The sequence below is a fragment of the Scylla paramamosain genome, chromosome 29 (assembly GCF_035594125.1).
Source record: "Scylla paramamosain isolate STU-SP2022 chromosome 29, ASM3559412v1, whole genome shotgun sequence".
Taxonomy (NCBI): domain Eukaryota; kingdom Metazoa; phylum Arthropoda; class Malacostraca; order Decapoda; family Portunidae; genus Scylla; species Scylla paramamosain.
Window position 1 is genome coordinate 16,818,057 of NC_087179.1, and position 21,323 is coordinate 16,839,379.

The 21,323-nt window shown below is 42.0% G+C and overlaps 3 protein-coding genes across 4 annotated transcripts in view; all 3 read left to right on the plus strand.

The window, feature by feature from the left end:
* Positions 1-1,970: 1,970 nt before the first annotated feature.
* On the plus strand, positions 1,971-4,604 carry LOC135115789 (uncharacterized). 2 transcript variants are annotated; one of them, XM_064032801.1, is made up of 4 exons: positions 1,971-2,293; positions 2,439-3,359; positions 3,792-3,924; positions 4,344-4,604. In XM_064032801.1, the coding sequence occupies exons 1-3, from the start codon at positions 2,075-2,077 to the stop codon at positions 3,900-3,902; spliced, it is 1,251 nt and encodes a 416-aa protein (XP_063888871.1). In that variant the 5' UTR covers positions 1,971-2,074; the 3' UTR covers positions 3,903-3,924; positions 4,344-4,604. The 2 variants fall into 2 exon arrangements, with proteins under 2 accessions (XP_063888871.1, XP_063888870.1); XM_064032800.1 differs by having other exon boundaries at positions 1,975-2,293; positions 2,439-3,407; positions 4,344-4,602.
* A 1,662-nt stretch (positions 4,605-6,266) lies between these two features.
* LOC135115790 (uncharacterized) lies at positions 6,267-8,629 on the plus strand. Its single transcript, XM_064032802.1, has 2 exons — positions 6,267-8,003; positions 8,196-8,629. Exons 1-2 carry the CDS (start codon positions 7,503-7,505, stop codon positions 8,295-8,297), a joined length of 603 nt encoding a protein of 200 aa, XP_063888872.1. The 5' UTR covers positions 6,267-7,502; the 3' UTR covers positions 8,298-8,629.
* A 1,381-nt stretch (positions 8,630-10,010) lies between these two features.
* LOC135115652 (adhesion G protein-coupled receptor A3-like) overlaps positions 10,011-21,323 on the plus strand; it is a 46,579-nt gene continuing 35,266 nt past the window's right edge. Inside the window, exons 1-2 of the mRNA XM_064032574.1 lie at positions 10,011-10,169; positions 16,111-16,717. Coding sequence (XP_063888644.1) covers positions 16,152-16,717 — 566 coding nt within the window. The 5' untranslated portion in view covers positions 10,011-10,169; positions 16,111-16,151. The remainder of the gene's footprint in view (positions 10,170-16,110; positions 16,718-21,323) is intronic.

Sequence of the window (21,323 nt, forward strand, 5' to 3'; positions counted from 1 at the left end):
CTCCATACATGCCATGCTTTACTACAACGCTCCTTTTCATGGGTGTCTGTTCATTGTATCTTATGTATGTTTATGATGTGCCTTGTTTTCCCAGTAGTCTTAGTATTGTAAATCCCATTCACTACTACTACTATTATCCTTTCCTTCTTCCTTTCTCTTTTTAATTTTTAGTACATGATTTCTTTTCCTCGTTTCTCTTTGCAATATTTTATTTTCTCGCTGTTTTCTTTCTCCCACTACTACTACTACTACTACTACTACTACTACTACTACTACTACTACTACTACTACTACTACTACTACTACTAAAGATGCTGGTGGTGCTGCTTTTACTTCTGTTCGTGAAAGGTACCGAAACGAACACTTAATTTGGGCGTAATTATCATATACAGCGTGTCAAAGCATCGAGGAATTAGTGAGAGGGCAGTGGGTACCTGAAGTGAGGTTAGAGAGAGAGAGAGAGAGAGAGAGAGAGAGAGAGAGAGAGAGAGAGAGAGAGAGAGAGAGAGAGAGAGAGAGAGAGTATATGACTTAAGATAAGAATAGCAGCAGTAGAAGATAAAGAAAGAGAATAAAAAAAGAAGAAGAAACAGAGCAAGAGGAAGATAAGAAGGGAAATAGATAAGGGGAAGGAACTATAGGAAGAGGACACAAAAGAAGAGGGAGATAAAAACAAGAGGAAGACGAGGCGGAGGAGGAAGAGGAGGAGGAGGTTAAGAAAGAAATAGAGTGTAAGGAAAGACAGGTATATAAGGGGGAGAGAGGAGGGTGAGATCACGGGCAGGCGTTGAGGGGAAAGACTGCGGAACGAGGTCAGGTGCGGGGTGAGGTGTGGTCGGTCAGGTCGAGGTCCCAGCGGTCCCAGCGGTCACTCACTTGCCCCCACCAACATCCTGTCCTGCTATCCGTCTGTCTGCCTCATGTGTGGCCTTGTTGTTGTTGTTGTTGTTGTTGTTGTTGTTGTTGTTGTTGTTGTTAATATGAGATGTAGTGAGTATGATGTATGAATTGGCGATACTGCAGAGAAGTAGATCGTTCTGATGAATATCCTCGTTATTGTGTGGTTATGGTGACGTGTGATGTGGTATTTTGTGTTGTGATGTGGCGTAGGATTGTGATGTGGTGGCTATATGGTGTAAGGATTATAATTATGGAGTTGTGTGGAAATGGTGTGGCGGTGGTGATGTGCAGTGATGTGGTGTAGCAATTATATGGTGTGGTGGTGTAGATATGGTGATATGTGTGACGGTCACGTGATGTAGCGGGAATTATGTTATTTAGCAGAAATATATCGTAGTGGTAATGTGGTGATGTGATGCGGTGTGGCGGCCATGTAGTGTAGCGGTGATATCATGTAGCAGAAAGGTACAGCAGTGGCAATATGCTATAGTGACATGGTGTACCGGTTGTGTTGTGTAGCGGAAATGTGTCACAGGCGTAATGGAGCGTAGCAGTCATGTGATATGGCAGTTATGTCAAGTAGCCGTAATGTATCATAGTAGAAAATTTAATGTACTGTAGTGATAAGGGGCTATAGTGACGTTAGGGAGTGGTGATTTAGCCTGCGTGTGTGTGTGTGTGTGTGTGTGTGTGTTATTTAACTTCATACAGATTCATGCCTTTTATCGAACCAAGAATATTACTACATGATCAAGCATATAATTATTTATCTATTCATTATTTTTGTTCTTTCCCCACGTATCGCCCACGCCCAACATTCTCCCAGCCTCCCTTCCGCTATGGCCACCACGCGGGCTAGAGTAACGAGAGGCCTCAGCACTGCCCAGGGATTGGCTACCAGACCTCTCCCTGCACCAATCACGACGCAGGAAACATGTGAGGGCAAAGGCATGCTATCAAATCAAAACCTTTACGAAAACCAACCGGAAAATGTAGCAAGCACACCCCCCCCCCAAAAAAAAAAAAAAAAAAACACTATATAAAATAGAAAATAGACAAAAATTAATATTAAATGCTGAAAAGATGTATGGTATAGGTAAAATCATGTATATTTAGTAGTTTTTATAATTTATTTAACCTCTGATTTGACTTACGATGGCACGGAGGGAAAGAAATGAGGCAGGGGGAGATAAGAGAGCGGTCACAGCCCACAGGTCAGGGCATCTCAGTTGGCCTCCAGATCTCCGTCAAGCAGGTCGTGGTCGCGTCAACCCCGCCGTGTGGCCGTAGTATGAGTCACTACCCCCGACTTGACTCTCCTGAGATAGTGGGGGGTTGCTTCGTCGCCGTCGCCACCTTTTTTGTTATCGTCGCCATGATGCACTGTTGCAAGGTAAGGTGTCATTATTCTTTTTTTTTTCCTACTCTCTCTCTCTCTCTCTCTCTCTCTCTCTCTCTCTCTCTCTCTCTCTCTCTCTCTCTCTCTCTCTCTCTCTCTCTCTCTCTCTCTCTCTCTTAACACTGGTCTCCCCACACAGATGCTCTGGAGGAGGGTATCGCTGAAGGACAAAGATGTGGAAGCTTCCTTTGACGGGGAGTTCGAGGAGGTGATCCCCAGTGCCGTGCGTGTCACCTACCCCTGCCCTCTCTCCCCCACTGACCCCGCGCCCCTGTCCGAGCTTGTGGATGCCGCGCCCCCTTGTTACTCGCTCAAGGTGGAGTCTGAGGTGAAGCGGGTGAAGATGCAGCCCGTGGAAGAGGAGGAGGTCGTGAAGGAAGACATGGCGACTGTGAACAAGAGCGAAGGCGTGGAAAAGAGGATGGAAGCTGCAGGAGAGGATGTGGTAGGCTGCAGAGACATGGCATTCCTTATCACTCGGCTCACTCAGGACATCGAAGCACGCGAGGCAAGGAAGGAGGAAGACTGCAAGCTGAGAGAGGCCCCGCCATATGCAGACCAACACGTGGACCCGCCGTCGCTACAAGAGGAAATCCTGCCGGACAGTTCCTATGAAGAGTTAGGGATGTTTAGCTATCTCCTGCATCCCTACCATCCTGTCAACCCTTACTTTATTGATCCTGCATACATGACAATCCAGATGGCCCAGGGCGGGGAGGGCTTGGAGATCCCCGAAGATGCTGTTGAGGGCTTGAGTGACGGGGAAGAAGGCGTGGGGGAGAGAGACACTGAGGAGAACGCGGAAGGAGTCGCTGGAGGTGAAACAAGGCCTGGTAACGAGACTCAGCAAGCAGAAGGGGATGGAAACCTGCAGGCGGAAGAACTAACTGTGAAGCTCCTGGATGATGAAGAGGAAGAATATTATGTTCCCATGATAGATGAACGGCAATTCCTTCTGCTGGACCTGTATTCGTCTGGGGATGAGGACTCTGGTGACGACGAGGAGCTGGAGAGTGAGGATGAGGTCTCCGCGCCCTGCAGCCACCAGAAGGAAGCAGATGTGACTGAGGATGAGTGCAAGGGCGATGACGAGGCGGCGGTTTATCACGTGAGTTTAAACAAATGTTGCATGTTTATCGTCATCGCTTTCTTTCAGTTTTCTCTGCTGTCTTTTTATATTTCCATTATTATCGAACATTTTCATACATATATATAGTTTTTTTGTATGATCATTTGCTCTCATATTTTTTTCTTTCTTATTACGTTTGTTGACATTATTCTACAGTACAATTCTCTCTTATTATTCTGCAGTACGTGTATTATAATGATCTCTGTGACTCTTGGGTAATTCAATGGTCAAACTGGTATGGCTGTGTTAACTTATCCTTCCAGAAGATTCAGCCCCTGTCCCTTGTATCTGTTTACCCTCCCTTCTGTTATCATTCGGCTCCCGTCGTTCCTGCCCGCTAACCCGCCCCGCTCGTGCCCACAGGAGGCGAGTGATCAGCCGGGAGTAGTGTTCCCTCCTAGAACTAATTGCTCCGACGATGAGGCTGACAACAGTATCTACTTCAGCTGCCGCGTCACGCAAGACCAACCTTGAGCCGTCCTGGGATCCCTAACTGGTAAGCTCACACACACACACACACACACGCACACGCACGCACACACTGTACAGGTTCATGTGTATTTTACGTATTGGTCATGATTTTTCTTGTGTTTTATTTCGCCACTTTTACTTATTTATTTGTTCATTTACTTTTTTTTTTCAATTAATAAAACGTGAATTGCATACTCTTTTTAATTTTTCCCCCAGCACGCAAAAAAAAAAAAAAAAAACGTTGTCTTTTATAGTTTCCACGTGCCTTTAATTAGTGTTCATTTTCACATTTCCTCTCATTCTCGAAATTAATCACCGCATGAACCTTTACCAGTACCACCATTTAACTTTTCAATGCTCTCGTCACTTCATCTCCTATTTAATTCTTCAGTACTTCCATCATCATCACCCCCATCACCATTTAATTCCTCCTTCTCTCCACAGACACCCTCTCCACCCCTTGAAGACGAGAACAGGCCAAGGTAGACCATTCTGAGAGGCCGAGATGGCACCTGAGGCCCGCACAACACTCCACTATGCGGGTCCGACCAGCGACTCGCGCCTCCACTTCGCAGACCTCTCCGTGTGTCGCAGTCTCTGCCGCAGAAGGTTGGCGAGCAAGATGGCATTGTTACTTCACTTGCTTCATGATTTGGCATCGTACTCTTTATTTTTACTTTATTTTTTATTGTTTTGCTTTGTGTTACTGATTTATTTATTTATTTATTTATTTATTTATTAGTTGATATACCTTGCTAACCTTTTATTAATTTATTAGTTAATTACGTATATATTTTCTGTAATAGATCTATATTCTTACCTACAAATGTACATACAATAAAATGAGGCATGATTTTTATTATTATTATTATTATTATTATTATTATTATTATATTCATAACTATTACTGACAACTTGACTTGAGTAAATATATATATATAAGCCTTGTGCGTGTTTTTCCGATGAGGTCGTTTGTTGCGTTTGTTTTCCCTCGAGATCAGGGAAGATACTTTAAATGTGCTTTATGTCAGAGATGAGTACGAGTGATGATATATCTGCTGGAGCTAAGATAACATGAAGAGGAATAGGATAGGAGTGAATAAAAGAAGAGATTGTGAGAGAGATAAGTTAATGTGCAATGAAATAAAACAATGTAACAGGTGAGTGGAACAAAAAGGTGAATGAATAATTAAATAATGAGAGTGAGCGATTACTTGTGCAAATTTAGTTAATTTGAAATATTTGATCTCTCTCTCTCTCTCCTTTTTTTCTTCTACTACTACTACTACTATATTTATCATTATTATTATTACGATTCATCATCTTATTTCTTTACTCATTGCTTTACTATTAATCTTAGCTCTTATTAACCTCCTTTACGCAAGAAAAAATAAGATAACAATGATAATAACAACAGTAATAATGATATTAATGGAGGAGAAGATGAACATACACTCAAACATTAATTACTAGGCATGCAGGTGACATATACAGAACACACACACACACACACACACACACTGGTCAGGAATGTGTGTGTGTGTGTGTGTTTGGTCAGTGTGGGGATTAAGACCAAGTGGGAAGAGGTCACTGTATGCATCTATGGTGAGGTCAGGTCAAGGGAGGGAGGGTTGATAATGTACGGGGAGGGAGACAAGGGGGTGTGGGGGAGGGGTAAATGAGGAAATAGGGGTTAAGAGAGAGAGAGAGAGAGAGATTTGTATATTGCTTACTGATTATTATTGTATTCGTTAGTTTTCTTATATTATTACTTTTTTTTGTTTGTTTGTTTTTTTTTCAATAGGCGCGGTATGTTTCATTGCATTTTGTGTTTTGGTTCTGTTGTATGTGATTCCCTGAGATAAGATAATGCAGGAAAGAAACTCAACCGCCGCCTCCACCACCACCACCACCACCACCACCACCACTACTACTACTACTACTATTACAGAAAGAGAAGAAAAGGTGAAGTCAAAGGTATGTGCATGAATAAAGTAAATCATAAATGGATGCTTAAATCAACAAAATAAATACATAAATGAACATTAACAAATAAATAAATGAAGAAAGAAAGAAAGAAGAAAAAAAGAAAAGGAAAAAAAAGGAGAACATTATGATAAATATCTGATATTCTGTAAAAGGAAAATAAAGAGAAATTTAAGATAGTAATGATACGTAACATAATAATTATAATAATAATAATATAATAATAATAACAACAACAACAATAATGATAATACAAAGAAGAACAAAATAATGAAATCAAGAATAACAACAACAACAAGAACAACAAAAGTAAATTGGCCCCAAAAAAATCATTATAACACTCAAAAGAAACAGTAAAACAAGAACAGCGAACAAAAAAGAACAAAATAACAAAACAAAGAAAAAGCTGGCCACACATTCCTGCTGCTAAAGGGAACACGGGGGCGAAGGACCAGCTGCAGGGGATTACGTCAGGTCACGGGCAAGGGTCACGTGGCAAGAGGAGTAACAGGTGATATCAGCAGGAGGAGGCGGGTGAGGTGCAACAAGAGGTATCGAGAAGCGTAGTGTTCAAGATATCATTCAGTCTCCTGGCGTGAAGGGAAGTAAACGCTCTTGTCCTCGCCTCTCCAACACCCGCAGTCTTGCCTCACCTTCTGCAGCAGCAAGAAGTAGTAAACCTGGCTTCTGAAGTCTAAGAGAGTCAGTTTCCTTCATTCATGTACCTGAAGCCGAAGAGACAAGACGTCATTCCAAGATTTACTACTTCTACAGCTGAGGCCCTCTGTTACACCAAGTAACTCCTATACTCCTCCAACTCCAAGAGAGAGAAGACAAGCTTTCCTCCACGCTGAAGGACACAGGCGCAGTTTCCCTCCAGAAGCAATAGGCGGTGACTTAGTGAGTGTTTCTCGTGTTTGTTGTGGTTCGCGAGTCGTGTCCTGCGAGATGGATGTGGTGGCTGTGGCAGTGGGCGGCATGCTGCTGTGTCTGGTGCTGCTGTTCATGTTCTCCAGAGTGTGCTGTCAGGTGAGTACTGCCTATGTGTGTGTGTGTATTTCTTCTTGTTTTTTCTTTGATTTATTTCATGCTTCTTATTCATCTTTCTCGTTCTGTGTATGTTTTGTCTCTTTAGATTTGTTTTCCTTTCCTTCATACTTCTTTATGCATCTTATTATTATTATTTTTTCGTCAGGTGTTTTTATGTGTGTCTTTATGTTTCCCCCTTGCTCTATGTGCTTCTTTTCCCGTGTTTTTTGTATTATGCTTCCTCTTGTCATTTTTTTTTTCTTCCAATTTGAATGTCTTTATCAGAACCTTTATCAGAACCTTTTGTTTGTCGTGGTCTAGTTTGAGTCATGTCACACACGAGTCATATTTTACAGTAGGAATACCACATCCTTGCCTAGCGTTGTCTTCACTAACCCATTCCTTCTCCCGCAGCAGGAGGACCCGAACCAGGAGGAGGAGGACAGGAGGACGAGGTGGCGGTCGCGGGAACCAGCCATCCCCGCGCCTCCGGAAGTTCACCCACTGACTACTTACGTGCCATGGACGCCCGCAAGACTCTTCCCTAAGCTCTTCAACGCCTCCGTCCATCCATACCTCCTCCCCAGCATGCCCTTCCGTTCCGTCGTTGCCACGTCAAGCTCCAGGAATGATGTGGAGCCCCCCCTTCAAGCTCCCGTTTTTTCTGAGAGTGCAGGCCGGAAACCCAAGTCTTCTGTCGCAGCCAAGTGCAGGCTCCGCGCTACAGTGCCTCTCGCAGCCCGGGGGCTCTCCACCAGGCCCCACGTGCCGCCCCTGCCACGCCCTGCACGTAAATTCCCGCCCACTGAAGCTACTCTGACGGAGAGCGCTGTGAGGAGACTTGCTGACTTGCCCCTGGCTCCCGTCCACTACTTCCCCCGCGAGAGCACCTCGGAGGCACGACGCAGACCCGACATGGCCCCCCAGCTGCCCGCCCAGGCCCTCCTGTCGGTGCGGCAGGCCAGGACGAGGGCGTGGGTGCTCTCTCAGATTAAGATGCAGACGGAGGTGGAGATGGTGCCTGCAGTGGCGCCCTCAGCGCTGGGCTGTGAAGCTTGCTGTGACGGACTGCAGCTGCTGAAGGAATGGGTAAATGTCCTTATTATTTCACGTCCTTATTATTTCACTCATTATTGTACACCTAAGCAGACTGTACCTGACAGATGGCCCTTACGTGGACAGTAATGACAACAACAATAACTTGTACCCACCAAAAATTCGTGCATCGTGCATAAATTCTAAGTGAAATACTGTAACTAATGTGTTCTGTTCTTCCCACAGACCAAGGAGAGTGGACAGCTGCCTGAGGAACCCCAGCAGGAGGCGGTGGTGCAGATGGAGGAGGAGAAGGAGGAAGAAGAAGAGCAGAGGACCGCGATGTAGAGAGCATTGATGAAGATGGTGCTGTGAAGATTATGAAGCGGTGAAGAGGGAACTATGGGATGGCTGTGGTGAACCGTGACAGTGTACAAGATAGAGAGTGGCTGTGAAGAGGAAGGTGGTGTTATCGTCTCAACCCCTGTAAGCGTATCACTTATGTCCTTGGCTGTGACTTCATGCATCGTGTCAGGCTGTCTGTTTGTTCCGTGTATGAAGTAATATTCTCCAGAATTTGTGGGTTCATGTGCCTTAATATGTGAGAATTGTGATATAATTGCAATGGTTGTGCCTTGGGTTAGAGAATAAAGTTTATATGGTTATAAAATTCACGTGGTGTGTTTTAATGTTTTATATATATATATATATATATATATATATATATATATATATATATATATATATATATATATATATATATATATATATATATATATATATATATATATATATATATATATATATATATATATATATATATATAGTTTAGTTGTTTATTCCTTACTTTTCTAGCTAAAATATCAATTGATAGAGATATAGTGTTTGCATTTTTTTTGTTGTATATATATTTTTATTTTAACTAGTATATCAAGATGTCTTTTATGAAGCGGTGAAGAGGGAACTGTGGGATGGCTGTGGTGAACCGTGACAGTGTACAAGATAGAGACTGGCTGTGAAGAGGAAGGTGGTGTTATCGTCTCAACCCCTGTAAGCGTATCACTTGTCTTTGGCTGTGACTTGATGCATGTTCGTGTCAGGCTGTCTGTTTGTCCCGTGTATGAAGTAATATTCTCCAGAGTTTGTGGGTTCATGTGCCTTAATATGTGAGAATTGTGATATAATTGCAATGGTTGTGCCTTGGGTTAGAGAATAAAGTTTATATGGTTATATAATTCACGTGGTGTTTTTTAATGTTTTATATATATATATATATATATATATATATATATATATATATATATATATATATATATATATATATATATATATATATATATATATATATATATAGTTCAGTTGTTTATTCCTTACTTTTCTAGCTAAAATATCAATTGATAGAGATATAGTGTTTGCATTTTTTTGTTGTTGTATATATATTTTTATTTTAACTAGTATATCAAGATGTATTTTACCTGTATCTGTTTTTATTGAGTATATATTTCTACCTGTTGTGTATCAAACTGTATTTTTACTTGTAGGGGTCTTGAACTAATTTGTAGATCTTTTCATAGTTATTTCTAATAGCTATTTTGTAAATTTTAATACGACCAAGTGCAAATGTACCGTGCATGAGTTATCCCCAGTACTATAATTTAATTTTAAGGACACAACTAGAAATGAACATCAGTTCCAGCTTTAATATTTGAATCTCTACCACAACACCACTCCCTCCTTTTATGTCTCTCTCTCAATATTTAAGTCACAAATAGAAGCAAGACTACTTTACTTCATAATCTTGGATAATTATCTTGACTGTTTGGGAATTTGGATCTTCAGCAGACCTCATGTTTTAACTTTTATCTTGGCCTTGACTAAGATCACCTCTACAAAAATAAATAAATGAGTGAAATAAACATAAGTCTCCCATTAAAAATAACCGTTTCCTTTCACTAAGAAATGGACACCGTTCTCTTTGGCGTTTGTTTATGTTTATTTTTGCGGACCAATCCCGGCTGAGTCTATGACGTCAGCCAGCCAATCAACGGCGAGCACTAGGGGCGAGCAGCCAATCAGCGACCCGGGAAGGAGTGAGGCTGGCGGAGGGTAGTGAAGCGAGCTGGACTTTGGTGAATAAATGTAAATATACCCATTTTTTACGCTTCCCACAGCAGCTAAAGGAAGGGAAGTCACGGGGCAGCTTCACAGGAGGGTTTTTGAGTGAGTATCTCTTAAAATTTTCCGGCAATTCGGTGTTTTAATGGTGTTTTTTGTGCGGTGTTTGGATCCCCTCCCGGTGTGTTATAACTGCAGGTGTGTCATTTCTGCTCTTATTGATGCACCCATTTATGTGTTCGTGTGTTTAGGTGTGCGAGGTGAGGGCGAAGGGTCTGTTTTGTGTGTATTCTGGTGTGTGGTCTTGTAGTGTATTGTATGTTCATCTGTCTCTTTTATCTCCCGCTCTCTTCCTTGTTCTTGTTTTCTGATATTTATTTATTTTTTCTTTCGGTTAGATGCTTCCCGCTGATCTCAGGACTAAGGTAGAGTGTGGTTTAGTGAATTGGTATCTTTGTTTTGTTCCTCTCTCTTTTCCTTCCTTTCTTTTCGTTCTTCGTTTTTCTTGTCCACTTCCTCATTCTTTTCCTTTATTTTTTTATTTCTTTCACTTCCCTTTCCTTTTCTTTACTTCTTTCTCTTCCCCTCTTCTTGTTTCACTTCTCCTCTCTTCTTTTTCTTCCTTCCTTCCTCTCCTCATTATCTTCCTATTCCTGTTTACTTCCTCTTTCTTTTCCTATTCCTGTTTACTTCCTCTTTTTCTTCCCATTTCCTATTTGACTTCCTCTTCCTCTTCCCTCTCCCTATTTGACTTCCTCTCTTCTTTTTTCATTTTTTTCTCTTCATAATCCTCCTCTTCCTTTTCCACTTCCTCTTTTCTCCCTTTCTTTCTTTCCTTCTTATCCTTTCCTTCTCATATTTTACTTCCTCTTCCTCCTCTTTAGTTACAGTAGTATTTTTTTTGTACCTAACTGTATTCTGAAGCTTGAATTTCCACACAAGATCTGTATTGGATGTATGTACAGTTAATTAGGTTAGGTTAGGTTACTTTTACTTTTTGACATGCTATAGAAGGCGTAGCTCAGTATGTAGCTATTACCAGAAAGTCTGTTGCATTATTCACTACAGTTACGGCTGTATTTATTTATTTATTCTTCTTTATGCGTAGAATATAAAGGAAGATTAGTTTTCCATACAAGTTTATTATTTTTTTTTGCGGTCATTTTTTTTGTGAGGCTTCATAACACGCTAAATTATTAAAATGGTTCCTGCAAGCCTTCAGTCCATGCCTCAGCCAGTCCTCGTGTCACTGCGGCCCCGGTGATTGGGTAATTCATTGTACTGGTGGGGCTTCCTTCCCAGCATGACCCACTAAAGCAAGCAGGCAGGGAGACAGACAGACAGATAGGTACGATTATGAAAACTCTAACTTATTATATGCCTAGTGATGAAAATGCAAACGTACGTGCCTATGTATGTGTGTGTCGGAGTCATTTTTACCTTGGGATTAACATTATTTTTATGTTGTCAAAATAGTTGACCAGTTTTTCTTTTTCTTTTTTTCCCCATGCATTTCTTACACCAGGTTAGGGTTTTCGCAATAATAGGTAGGTAGGTAGAGCAGAAGGGAGGCAGGCAGGCAGGCAGGTGGGCAGACAGATAGGTAGACAGGTAGATAAGGGTGTAGGTAGCCAGGTTGGTAGATAGGTAGACAGGTAGATAAGGGTGTAAGTAGGTGGGTTGGTAGGCAGGTAGACAGGCAGTTAGCTAGATAGGTTATATATTGAAAGGAAAGTTGACAGACAGGTGATTTTCTTGTTTCTTTTTCTTTGTTTACTTATGTTTTTTAGTAATATTTTGGTTATTGATTTGATTTTTTTCGTCTTTTTTTTGTTGTTACTTAATTGTGTAGAAATGCATCTATTAGGTTGCATTTTTGTATCTGTGTTATGTATGTATAGTTATTTATGTTTGTTTATCCACCTGTCTGTCTGTTCCATGTATCTATCTGTATCTTTCTGTATGCCTGTCGTTACTTCCATTCTTTGTCTGCACTGTATATCTTTCTGTAACTGCCTCCATGTGTGTGTGTCCGTCAGTCTGTCTTTTCTTGTACACACTCCTTAGCTTTCCATCAAGAACCTAGCTGTGGGTGAAGAGTCTCCACTTATTACTAGCCATACATACTTCATCGTTACACACTTCAGTCCTCTCACTCTGCCAGCGCTCCTTCTCTCTTATTCTAACACACTGTCGTCATATATTGCAGGAGAGCCTTCATATTAAACTCACCACTCATTCGTACTCTCCCTCTCTCTCTCTCTCTTTTTCTCTGTATCATAATATAGTCATTATATTTAAGTTTGTTCATCTTAAGCTTCCTGCGGCCTCTATCTCCTTTCTCTTATCTTGCTCTTGTATCTTATCTTATTCCCCATTGTATTGAGGTGACCAGTGCTTCTAGAGGTGCCCAGCTGAGCACCTCTACCACTCCACAGGTCACTCTTCCATCCTTGCCAGATATACAACTCTCATCCCTTGACCAGCCTCCCCCAGTGCACTCAATCTTCTGCTCCTCCTTCAGGCACACCCATTACCAGCTTGTCTTTCACTGTGTCTGTAATAAATCTCGTGTGGACCTTGCATGCATACTCTCATAGTTCTCCTCTTTGTTTACACCAGTGTTGCTCAAACTTTTTATTGGCTGGGGGGCACATCAAAGGGTCTGTGTCTGGTGTGGGCCTCGTATTGCTCTTAATGTGTGTTGTGATTAATCTATTGCATATTGTTGTGCTTCCCATGACATGCAGCCTCTGTCACCACAAGATATTAACTGGCTATAACTGTCAACAAGCATGTCACCCCAGCAAAATGATTGAGTCGCCAGCCACCACCCCTGCTGCTGTTGTCACGGGGGCAGGTTGAGGTGTGGAGGGATTACAGTCTTATTTAATATCTTCCTCCTCCTAAGTTCTTACTGATCTCAAAAATATACATGCAAGGTTTTATTTACGAATCCAAAAAACAAATATTTACTTGAGATATTATTGTTCCTTTAGGTTAATCTGGCTAAGTAATTTTACATGATCACTGCCGAATGATGTTATATTAAATTTTCCTTCCATTTAATTTCATTTCTCTACTTTTTGGTTCCATGGCACTGTGACTGAAACCCAAGCCACTGTACTGGGCCGATTAGACACACCTGATATGAAGTGGCTTACTCATCATTATAATACCTCAGTACTACTTTGCTGTGTTAATATCAACTACCACAATTCACACCCCACAACCAGGTCGGGGATCATGGCCTATAGACAAAACGTTTCTAGCTTCGTGCACACAATAACAATAGCCGCGCTGGATTGATATATCGCACATGTGGCGGACTAGATGTGGTGCAATAGACACACCTGTAAGATTAAAATTGATCCCTCTGAGGTGGAGTGGTGAGATGTAAACCCTTGACAGCCACAGTTTGTCCTCACCATGATGTTACAGTCTTGTGCAAGTTAAGATGTGGGTTTTGAAAGGCTGAATATCACACATCAGAAAGGTTGTACATATATCTAGTTAATATCGTATCTAATCTAGTTAAATATGTAGTGAAATTTCTTAATAATTACATAATTAAATTATTTGATGATTAAAATTGTCTAGGATTGCAAAAAAAATATAATTACCAATCAAAGAGTTAAGCATGAGAGGATTAGGGCTTGCAAGACCAGGAATAAATGGAAGCCTTGCCAGATTTAGCCCTTGTAGAGAAATTTTAGGAAAGATTGTCCTGCATAGAGGCAGTTGAAGTGATGAAGTGCAAGTGTAAACATCAACATTAAGAATCAGCTGTGTGGGCAGCCAGTGGGAAATTCAAGGACCTTTGATTCATGGAAGTGTGTGTCTGTATGTGTGTGTGGGTGGGTGGGTGGTAACAATGTGTGGCTGTGTTGGGGTGTTTGTGGTGGGTCTTGTGATGGCGTTTGGTCTCGTGGTTTGTTTTTGTGGCTATTTCTTTCTTTCCTATTTGGTTCCAGCCACTTAAGAGCTGCTCGTTCTGGTTCTGGCAAAGATAAAACTCGTTGTGGGAGGTTATAGTTATTAATGCTGGTTGATGTTTATTGTGTTGGTGGTGATAAGGAAAGTAGTATTAATAGGGGTATGTAAAATTACTACTACTACTACTACTACTACTACTACTACTATATTTTCTTGATTTACTTTTTCTTCTTTTTTATCTTATTTTAAAGCTTTTATCATTTTCTCTCTTTACTTTTAGGTATTATTATTATTATTATTATTATTATTATTATTATTATTATTATTATTATTATTATTATTATTATTATTATTATTACCACCACCACCACCACCACCACCATCATTATTATCATCAATGCAGCAATAAAAAAAACAACTATAACTATCTTACAATATTAAGAAAGAGACTAGTAGTAGTAGTAGTAGTAGTAGTGGTGGTGGTGGTGGTGTTGTTGTGAGCGGGAATGACACTAATGGTAATGACAAGTATGGTGTCGGAATCTGGGCTCCTTTGATGGTGGTGGTGGTGAATGGCCGCTCAGGGTGAGGCGGTGGTGTGAATCTGCTAGTTGACGGTGTTGCCAGAGAGAGAGAGAGAGAGAGAGAGAGAGAGAGAGGACCATATTTTGAAACACCACAGCGCTTATTTTCTCTATTTTCCAAGGAGTCTATATAGTTGAAGGTACAAGAGTTTTCAAGGTGTTTATACGGTTCTAGTGACAGATTAACAAGATTTCTACATTATTAGCTGGGAAAGACTCGTGAGAACCAACTGATAATCTCTGTGGCCTTTGAAGAGAGAGAGAGAGAGAGAGAGAGAGAGTTGAACATTGATATAGACAACAACAATAATAATGATAATAATAATAATAATAATAATAGTAATAATAATAATAATAGTCATGAAGGGAAGCGTAGACAGGAGAAAGGAAAGAAGATAAGGATTAGGGAGAAGAAAAAAAGAGTAATAGGAAAAATTGTACGTAGATGTAATAGTAGTAGTAGTAGTAGTAGTAGTAGTAGTTATTGTTGTTGTTGTAATAGTAATTCAATTCGTTTTATGTACCTGAGAGAGAGAGAGAGAGAGAGAGAGAGAGAGAGAGAGAGAGAGAGAGAGAGAGAGAGAGAGAATATCACCACCACCACCACCACCACCATCCCCATCCCCATCCCCACCACTAGTGCCACACCACCACCACTAGCAGCAACAGCAGCAGCAGCAGCAGTAGTCAGTCAGTTTACCAGCAGAGGCGGTGAGGCCCGGACGCCTCTGCCGCCCGTCTCTCCCGCTTCCCTGCTACACACACACACACACACACACACGCAGACACACTCACTCCTTCCCTCCCGCCCTGCCCTCTCCCTCTCTTTCTCTCTCCCTCCCTCCCTCCCGCGGTGCAGAGCTTTAAAGGAGACAGGCAGACAGACAGACAAGTGGAAAGCAATCTATTGAAGGCAAGTTTGGTTAGGATTTTGTTATGAAAAGTGATGATTGGTGAAAAGTACTGTGTGTCTGCGTGTGTGCGTGTGTGTGTATGGATTTGTTTGCAGTAGCGTACGTGGACATAGTGATTGTATTGTGTTGTATTGAGCTTGTGTTGCGTTATTATTATGTGTGTGTGTGTGTGTGTGTGTGTGTGTGTGTGTGTTGATAGGAGTTTCTTGTGTAGATATGTGTTGTTATTGTGTCATCATCATCATCATCATCATCATCATCACTTCAGTTTATAGTGACCGGTTGACTGAGTGATGGCTGGTGTGTTGGATCCCTCGTGACTGATTGTGACTGACTCATGTGAAGGGTGTGTGTGTGTGTGTGTGTGTGTGTGTGTGTGTGTGTGTGAGTGTGTGTGTGTGTGTGTGTGGTGAGTGACGCCACGTGGAAGTGATGGTGACGTTGTTGTTGTTGTTGTTTTTGTTGTTGTTGTTGTTGTTGTTGTTGTTGTTGTTGTGGTTGTTGTGGTTGTTGCTATTGTTATTACTTCTGCCGGTACTACTACTACTACTACTACTACTACTACTACTATCACCACCATACCACTAAAACCACCTGTTCTCTCCCCTACAGATGGTGACTATGGATGGTGCAGCCCCCGTGTCACCCACCTCATGAGGGTTAGCCCACGCAGACCACGGCCCCCACCGCCACCACTACCACCACCACCACCACCACCACGTGCAGCCACCACCAGCACCACCACCACCATCCTCCTGGCGATAGTGGTGGTGGTGGTGATGGTCACGGGTTGCCATGCCCTAGGCGAGGAGATACGACCAGACCCTACCATCACCACCACCACCATCACTGACAACACCACGACAACCACCCCAAGGAGCACCACGCAAGAGATACCAGTCACCACCAGCACCACGCAAACCACAACTGACGGGAGGAATGGCGGGGTGGCTGCAAATGGTGGCAGCGCTGGGAGAAAGAAGGCGTACATTGGTGGCAGCGGTGGGATCACGCCTACCAATACCTTACCTCCCACGACCAGCACTCCACAGAGCCTCACGTGCCCTGAGGATCTATGTAAAGTTACGGGGATGACGGAGAATGCTGGGGAGGTCCTCTCAGCGGCGCCTCCCCTCAAGGTATCATGTCACGATCATCTAAGGATTACCTCACTCACGGATATTTGGCCCCATTGCCTCACGCCCGCCACCAGGTTGCTGTGAGTATTGCAAGTTACAGTAGACGTGTTCTAGTAGATTTAGTGAGGGATGGAGGGATAAGGGTTAAGTATAAACAGTAGTAGTAGTAGTAGTAAGAGGTCGAGGTGAAAGGAAAGTATTGGTACGAATGTAGTAGAAGGAGAAAAGATGTAGAAGTTGTAGTAGTAGTAGTAGTAATAGTAGTACTGAGAGGGAGAGTAGCCAGGGGTCATACAGTGAGATCGTGAAGGCATGGGTCGTTAAGAATTGTGGCTTACAGAAACGACCATAACTAGTGTGTACGTATGTGTGTGTATGTTTAGCTGGAGAGGTCATCATATTCTCTCTCTCTCTCTCTCTCTCTCTCTCTCTCTCTCTCTCTCTCTCTCTCTCTCTCTCTCTCTCTCTCTCTCTCTCTCTCTCTCTCTCTCTCTCTCAGATACACACACACACATGTATATTCATAAAGACAGATAGATATATACCCTGACTGCTACGTAGATAAAACAAACATACGAACGTAATAACACCAACTCTACACACACACACACACACACACAGACACACACAAAGTTCTGGTACATTTTAACAATTCTGCACAAGTTAAAATGAGTTTCCAGTGAATACTATAAATTAACTCAGTGCATACGTACGCAGAGGGAGGAGGAGGAGGAGGAGGAGGAGGAGGAGGAGGAGGAGGAGGAGGAGGAGGAGGAGGAGGAGGAGGAGGGTGTCACGGGGGAATGGAGGAAGAGCGAGGGTAAGCAAGGGGTGAAGGTTCTCGTCGTCACTATTTAGGCCTATATTAACAAACAAACAAACAAATAAACAAAAAAAACACTGCTCTCTCTCTCCAAGACTGTTTTCAAGGGTTTTCAAGACTTTTTCCTTTTATTAACGAAGGTATCTTGTTAATTTGTCTCTAGAACCGTAAAAAAAACACCCTTGAAAATCCTGTGTAACTTCAAGTAGAGCCTTTTGAAAGTGGTGGTGGTGGTGGTGGTGGTAGTAGTGGTGGTGGTGGTGGTAGAAGTGTTTCAGAATACGAGGCATGACGGAAGATAGATAAATGGTTTTGTCCCGCCCTCAACCCTCGTAATTTGAGGTGATAATTGTTTTGCACTGACGTTAATGGTGATGTTGTTGTTGTTGTGAGGCGGTGATGGTGCTGGCGGTGGCGGTGGTGATGGTGGCGGTGGTGGTGAGTTACGAAAGGTGAGGTAAAAAAAAAAATTTGGTTAGGTGTAAGTGTTTTTGATTGTGGTGGTGGTGGTGGTGGTTGTTAGGCAAAATCAGGTTAAAATAAATGAGGTTAGAGGGAGAGGTGGTGGTGGTGGTGGTGGTGATGGTGGTGTCAAGCTAGGCAAGGCGTGGCAAAAATAAGTTAGGTGTGGGTAGATTATATTATTCTCTTAGATAGTGGTGGTGGTGGTGGTGGTGGTGGTGGCGGCGGCGGCGGCGGCTCCTCCTCACCTGTTAATTAAAGGTGTGTTAGTGTGGCACAGTTCGCTGGCAGGAAGGTAAAGGAATTAATTATTTATACATGTGATGAGTTTTAATAGATTTTCAGTAGGTAATGTGTCAGGCTACGCACGCACGCACGCCACCACCACCACCACCACCACCACCACCACCACCACCACCACCACCACCACCATCATTATCAACAAAGCCACACGCTACAGATAAGGAAACTTCACAAGAGCGATACCACCACCACCACCTCCTCCTCCTCCTCCTCCTCCTCCTCCTCCTCCTCCTCCTCCTCCTCCTCCTCCTCCTCCTCCTCCTCCTCGGACCCAGTAACACAAACACACACATGCAAACACAACACACACACAAACACACACACTCACACGGGTGAATAAATAAGTTAAAATGAGCGAATTCTGACGTTGAACTCTCTCTCTCTCTCACACACACACACACACACACACACACACACACACACACACACACACACACATCGGAATTGACGAGTTAAGTAAAAAAAAAAAGAATAAATAAATAAATGAGGATAGTGAAGATAATTATTCGTACTCTGTGACATATCTCGCTTTACGTTGCTCCTTTATTAAAACTTACAAGGATTAATGGTAAGTACTTAAGTCTTGTAGAATGGTTGTAGTTGTAGAAATAGTGGTAGGAATTAGGGTTGGGTTAGTATGTGGGTTAGTAGAATAGTTGTAGTTGTAGAGAAGATCGTGGTGGGAGATCACAGTTGGTATGGCACGTGTATTGGTGAAATAGTTGAGATGTAGACGAAATGGTGGTAGGGTTGTGGGTTGTGATAGTAATATGTGGGTTAGTAAGTAGAATAGTAGTAGTAGCTGTAGAGGAAATAGTAGTGGTAGGACTGGAATAGTACGTTAGTTTGTAGAATTAGTAGTAGCAGTAGTTGTGGAGGGAACAGAGGCGTGGTTGAGGGTCACGTGACACGAGGTAGGCTTGGGGAAAGAATTTGATATGTAAAGAAAAGGTTATCGTCTTATTTTTTCGTCTGTTTACACCTTGAATGACCCTCCGATGGAAACACGACTAAATGAAAGAAAACGGATTAGAAAACGTTATCTTGTATTCTCACGTGACTGAGTAGATTCGAGGGGAGACTTAAATATTCATAAAAAAAAAGAAAATTATCGTCTCATTTAACATCTCACTTTTAAACACACGAGTGAATGAAAGAAAGACGATCAACAAACATATATTTATCACCTGGTTGCCTTACTCTATAATTTTTAAACACGTAAATTAATGAATGAATGAAGGTGATTGGCAAAAACGTTATTTATCACCTCGTTTTCTGTTATCCCCATAAATTAAAACGGCCCAAATTAACACGGACTAATATAATTATGAATGAACTTCCTGCCTCTTAGCAGTTTTAAATGACTGACATGAATGGGTGGATGAAGAATAATGAAAAAAAGAGTTATTTGTTTAATTTCCGTCTATGATTGTGTGATGCTAGTACTGAATAATGGTAAATAGTGTGGGAATAGTGCGGGATAATGAAAAGATAGTGAAAAAATTGTGTATTATGAAAAAAAAATGTTTAAAATAGTATGAATCCCCCCCAAAAATACTGAAAAATATGAAACAAATAACAGTATGAATTGCAGTATAAAATTAGTATGAAATGAATATGAAAATAGTACAAATAAATACTGTAGCACATTATATCAAATAGTACACATTATATCAGTACAAATTATAACCTAACCAAACTTAACCCAACCTATACCAACCTAACCTAACTTAACCTAACGTAACTTAACTAAACCTAACCTAACCAAACCTAACCCAACCTAGCTTAACTTAACCTAACCTAACCTAACCTAACACAACCAAACCAAACCTAACCTAACCTAACCTAACCTAACCTAACCTAACCTAACCCAACCCAACGTAACCCAACCTAACCTAACCTAACCAAACCTAACCTAACCTAACCTAACCTAACCCAACCCAACGTAACCCAACCTAACCTAACCTAACCTAACCTAACCTAACCAAACTTAACCTAACCAAACCTAACCTAACCCAACCTAACCTAACCTAACCTAACGTAACTTTACTAAACCTAACCTAACCTAACCAAACCCAACCTAACTTAACCTAACCTAACTTAACCTAACCTAACACAACCAAACCAAACCTAACCTAACCTAACCCAACCTAACCTAACCTAGCCCAACCAAACTTAACCTAACCAGTCAACCACACACACCTGCTTCACACTCACTATACACCTGGCAATATTAATGAAGGCAAACACATCTGGACACACCTGAGCACACCTGTCTTTTAATGGAGGGGGCGGGGGGAGGGAAGGGTAACTAATTAAGAATAAATAGCTGGTGTAAGTACGTCTGTTTGTGAGTTAATTAATGCTGTATGAGGTGAATGTTATCACACCTGCCCGTGTTTACCTGTGTGTGTGTGTGTGTGTGTGTGTGTGTGTGTGTGTGTGTGTGTGTGTGTGTGTGTGTGTGTGTGTGTGTTTATAATAGTGCGTACGTGTGATGATGATGATGATGATGAGGAGGAGGAGGAGGAGGAGGAGGAGGAGGAGGAGGAGGAGGAGGAGGAGGAGGAGGAGGAGGAGGGCAATGATGGCGTAGAAGAAGAGGAGGAGGAAGAGGAGGAGGAAGAGAAGAAGGATTACGATGATGATGATGAGGAGGAGGAAGAGGGCGAGGAGGACAGTAATGATGACGTGGAAGAGGAAGAGGAGGAGGAGAGAGAGAAGAAGAAGAAGAAGAAGAAGAAGGATTAGAATGTCAATGAAAATAACCACATCTCTTTCCTTCGCGTTTCCTTATCACATTTCTCCCCTTCCTTTCATCTTCTCCCTGCCCTTCTCACCTCCCCGCTCTCTTACCACAACCACTGCAATCTCACCTCCCCTGTTTCTCACCACAACCACTTTCCAAGGTCACAGATGATAACCCTGGAGTCTTTAGAGTGCTTGTCACATTCATAGCTAGAAATCTTGTTAATTTGCCACTTGAACAGTAAAAACAACCTTAAAAGCCTTGATACTGTAACTACAACTTACTGAATGAAAGTAATTGAGGTTAGATGAAGTAAGAGTGTATGGTCAACCCTTTCACTATGACACAA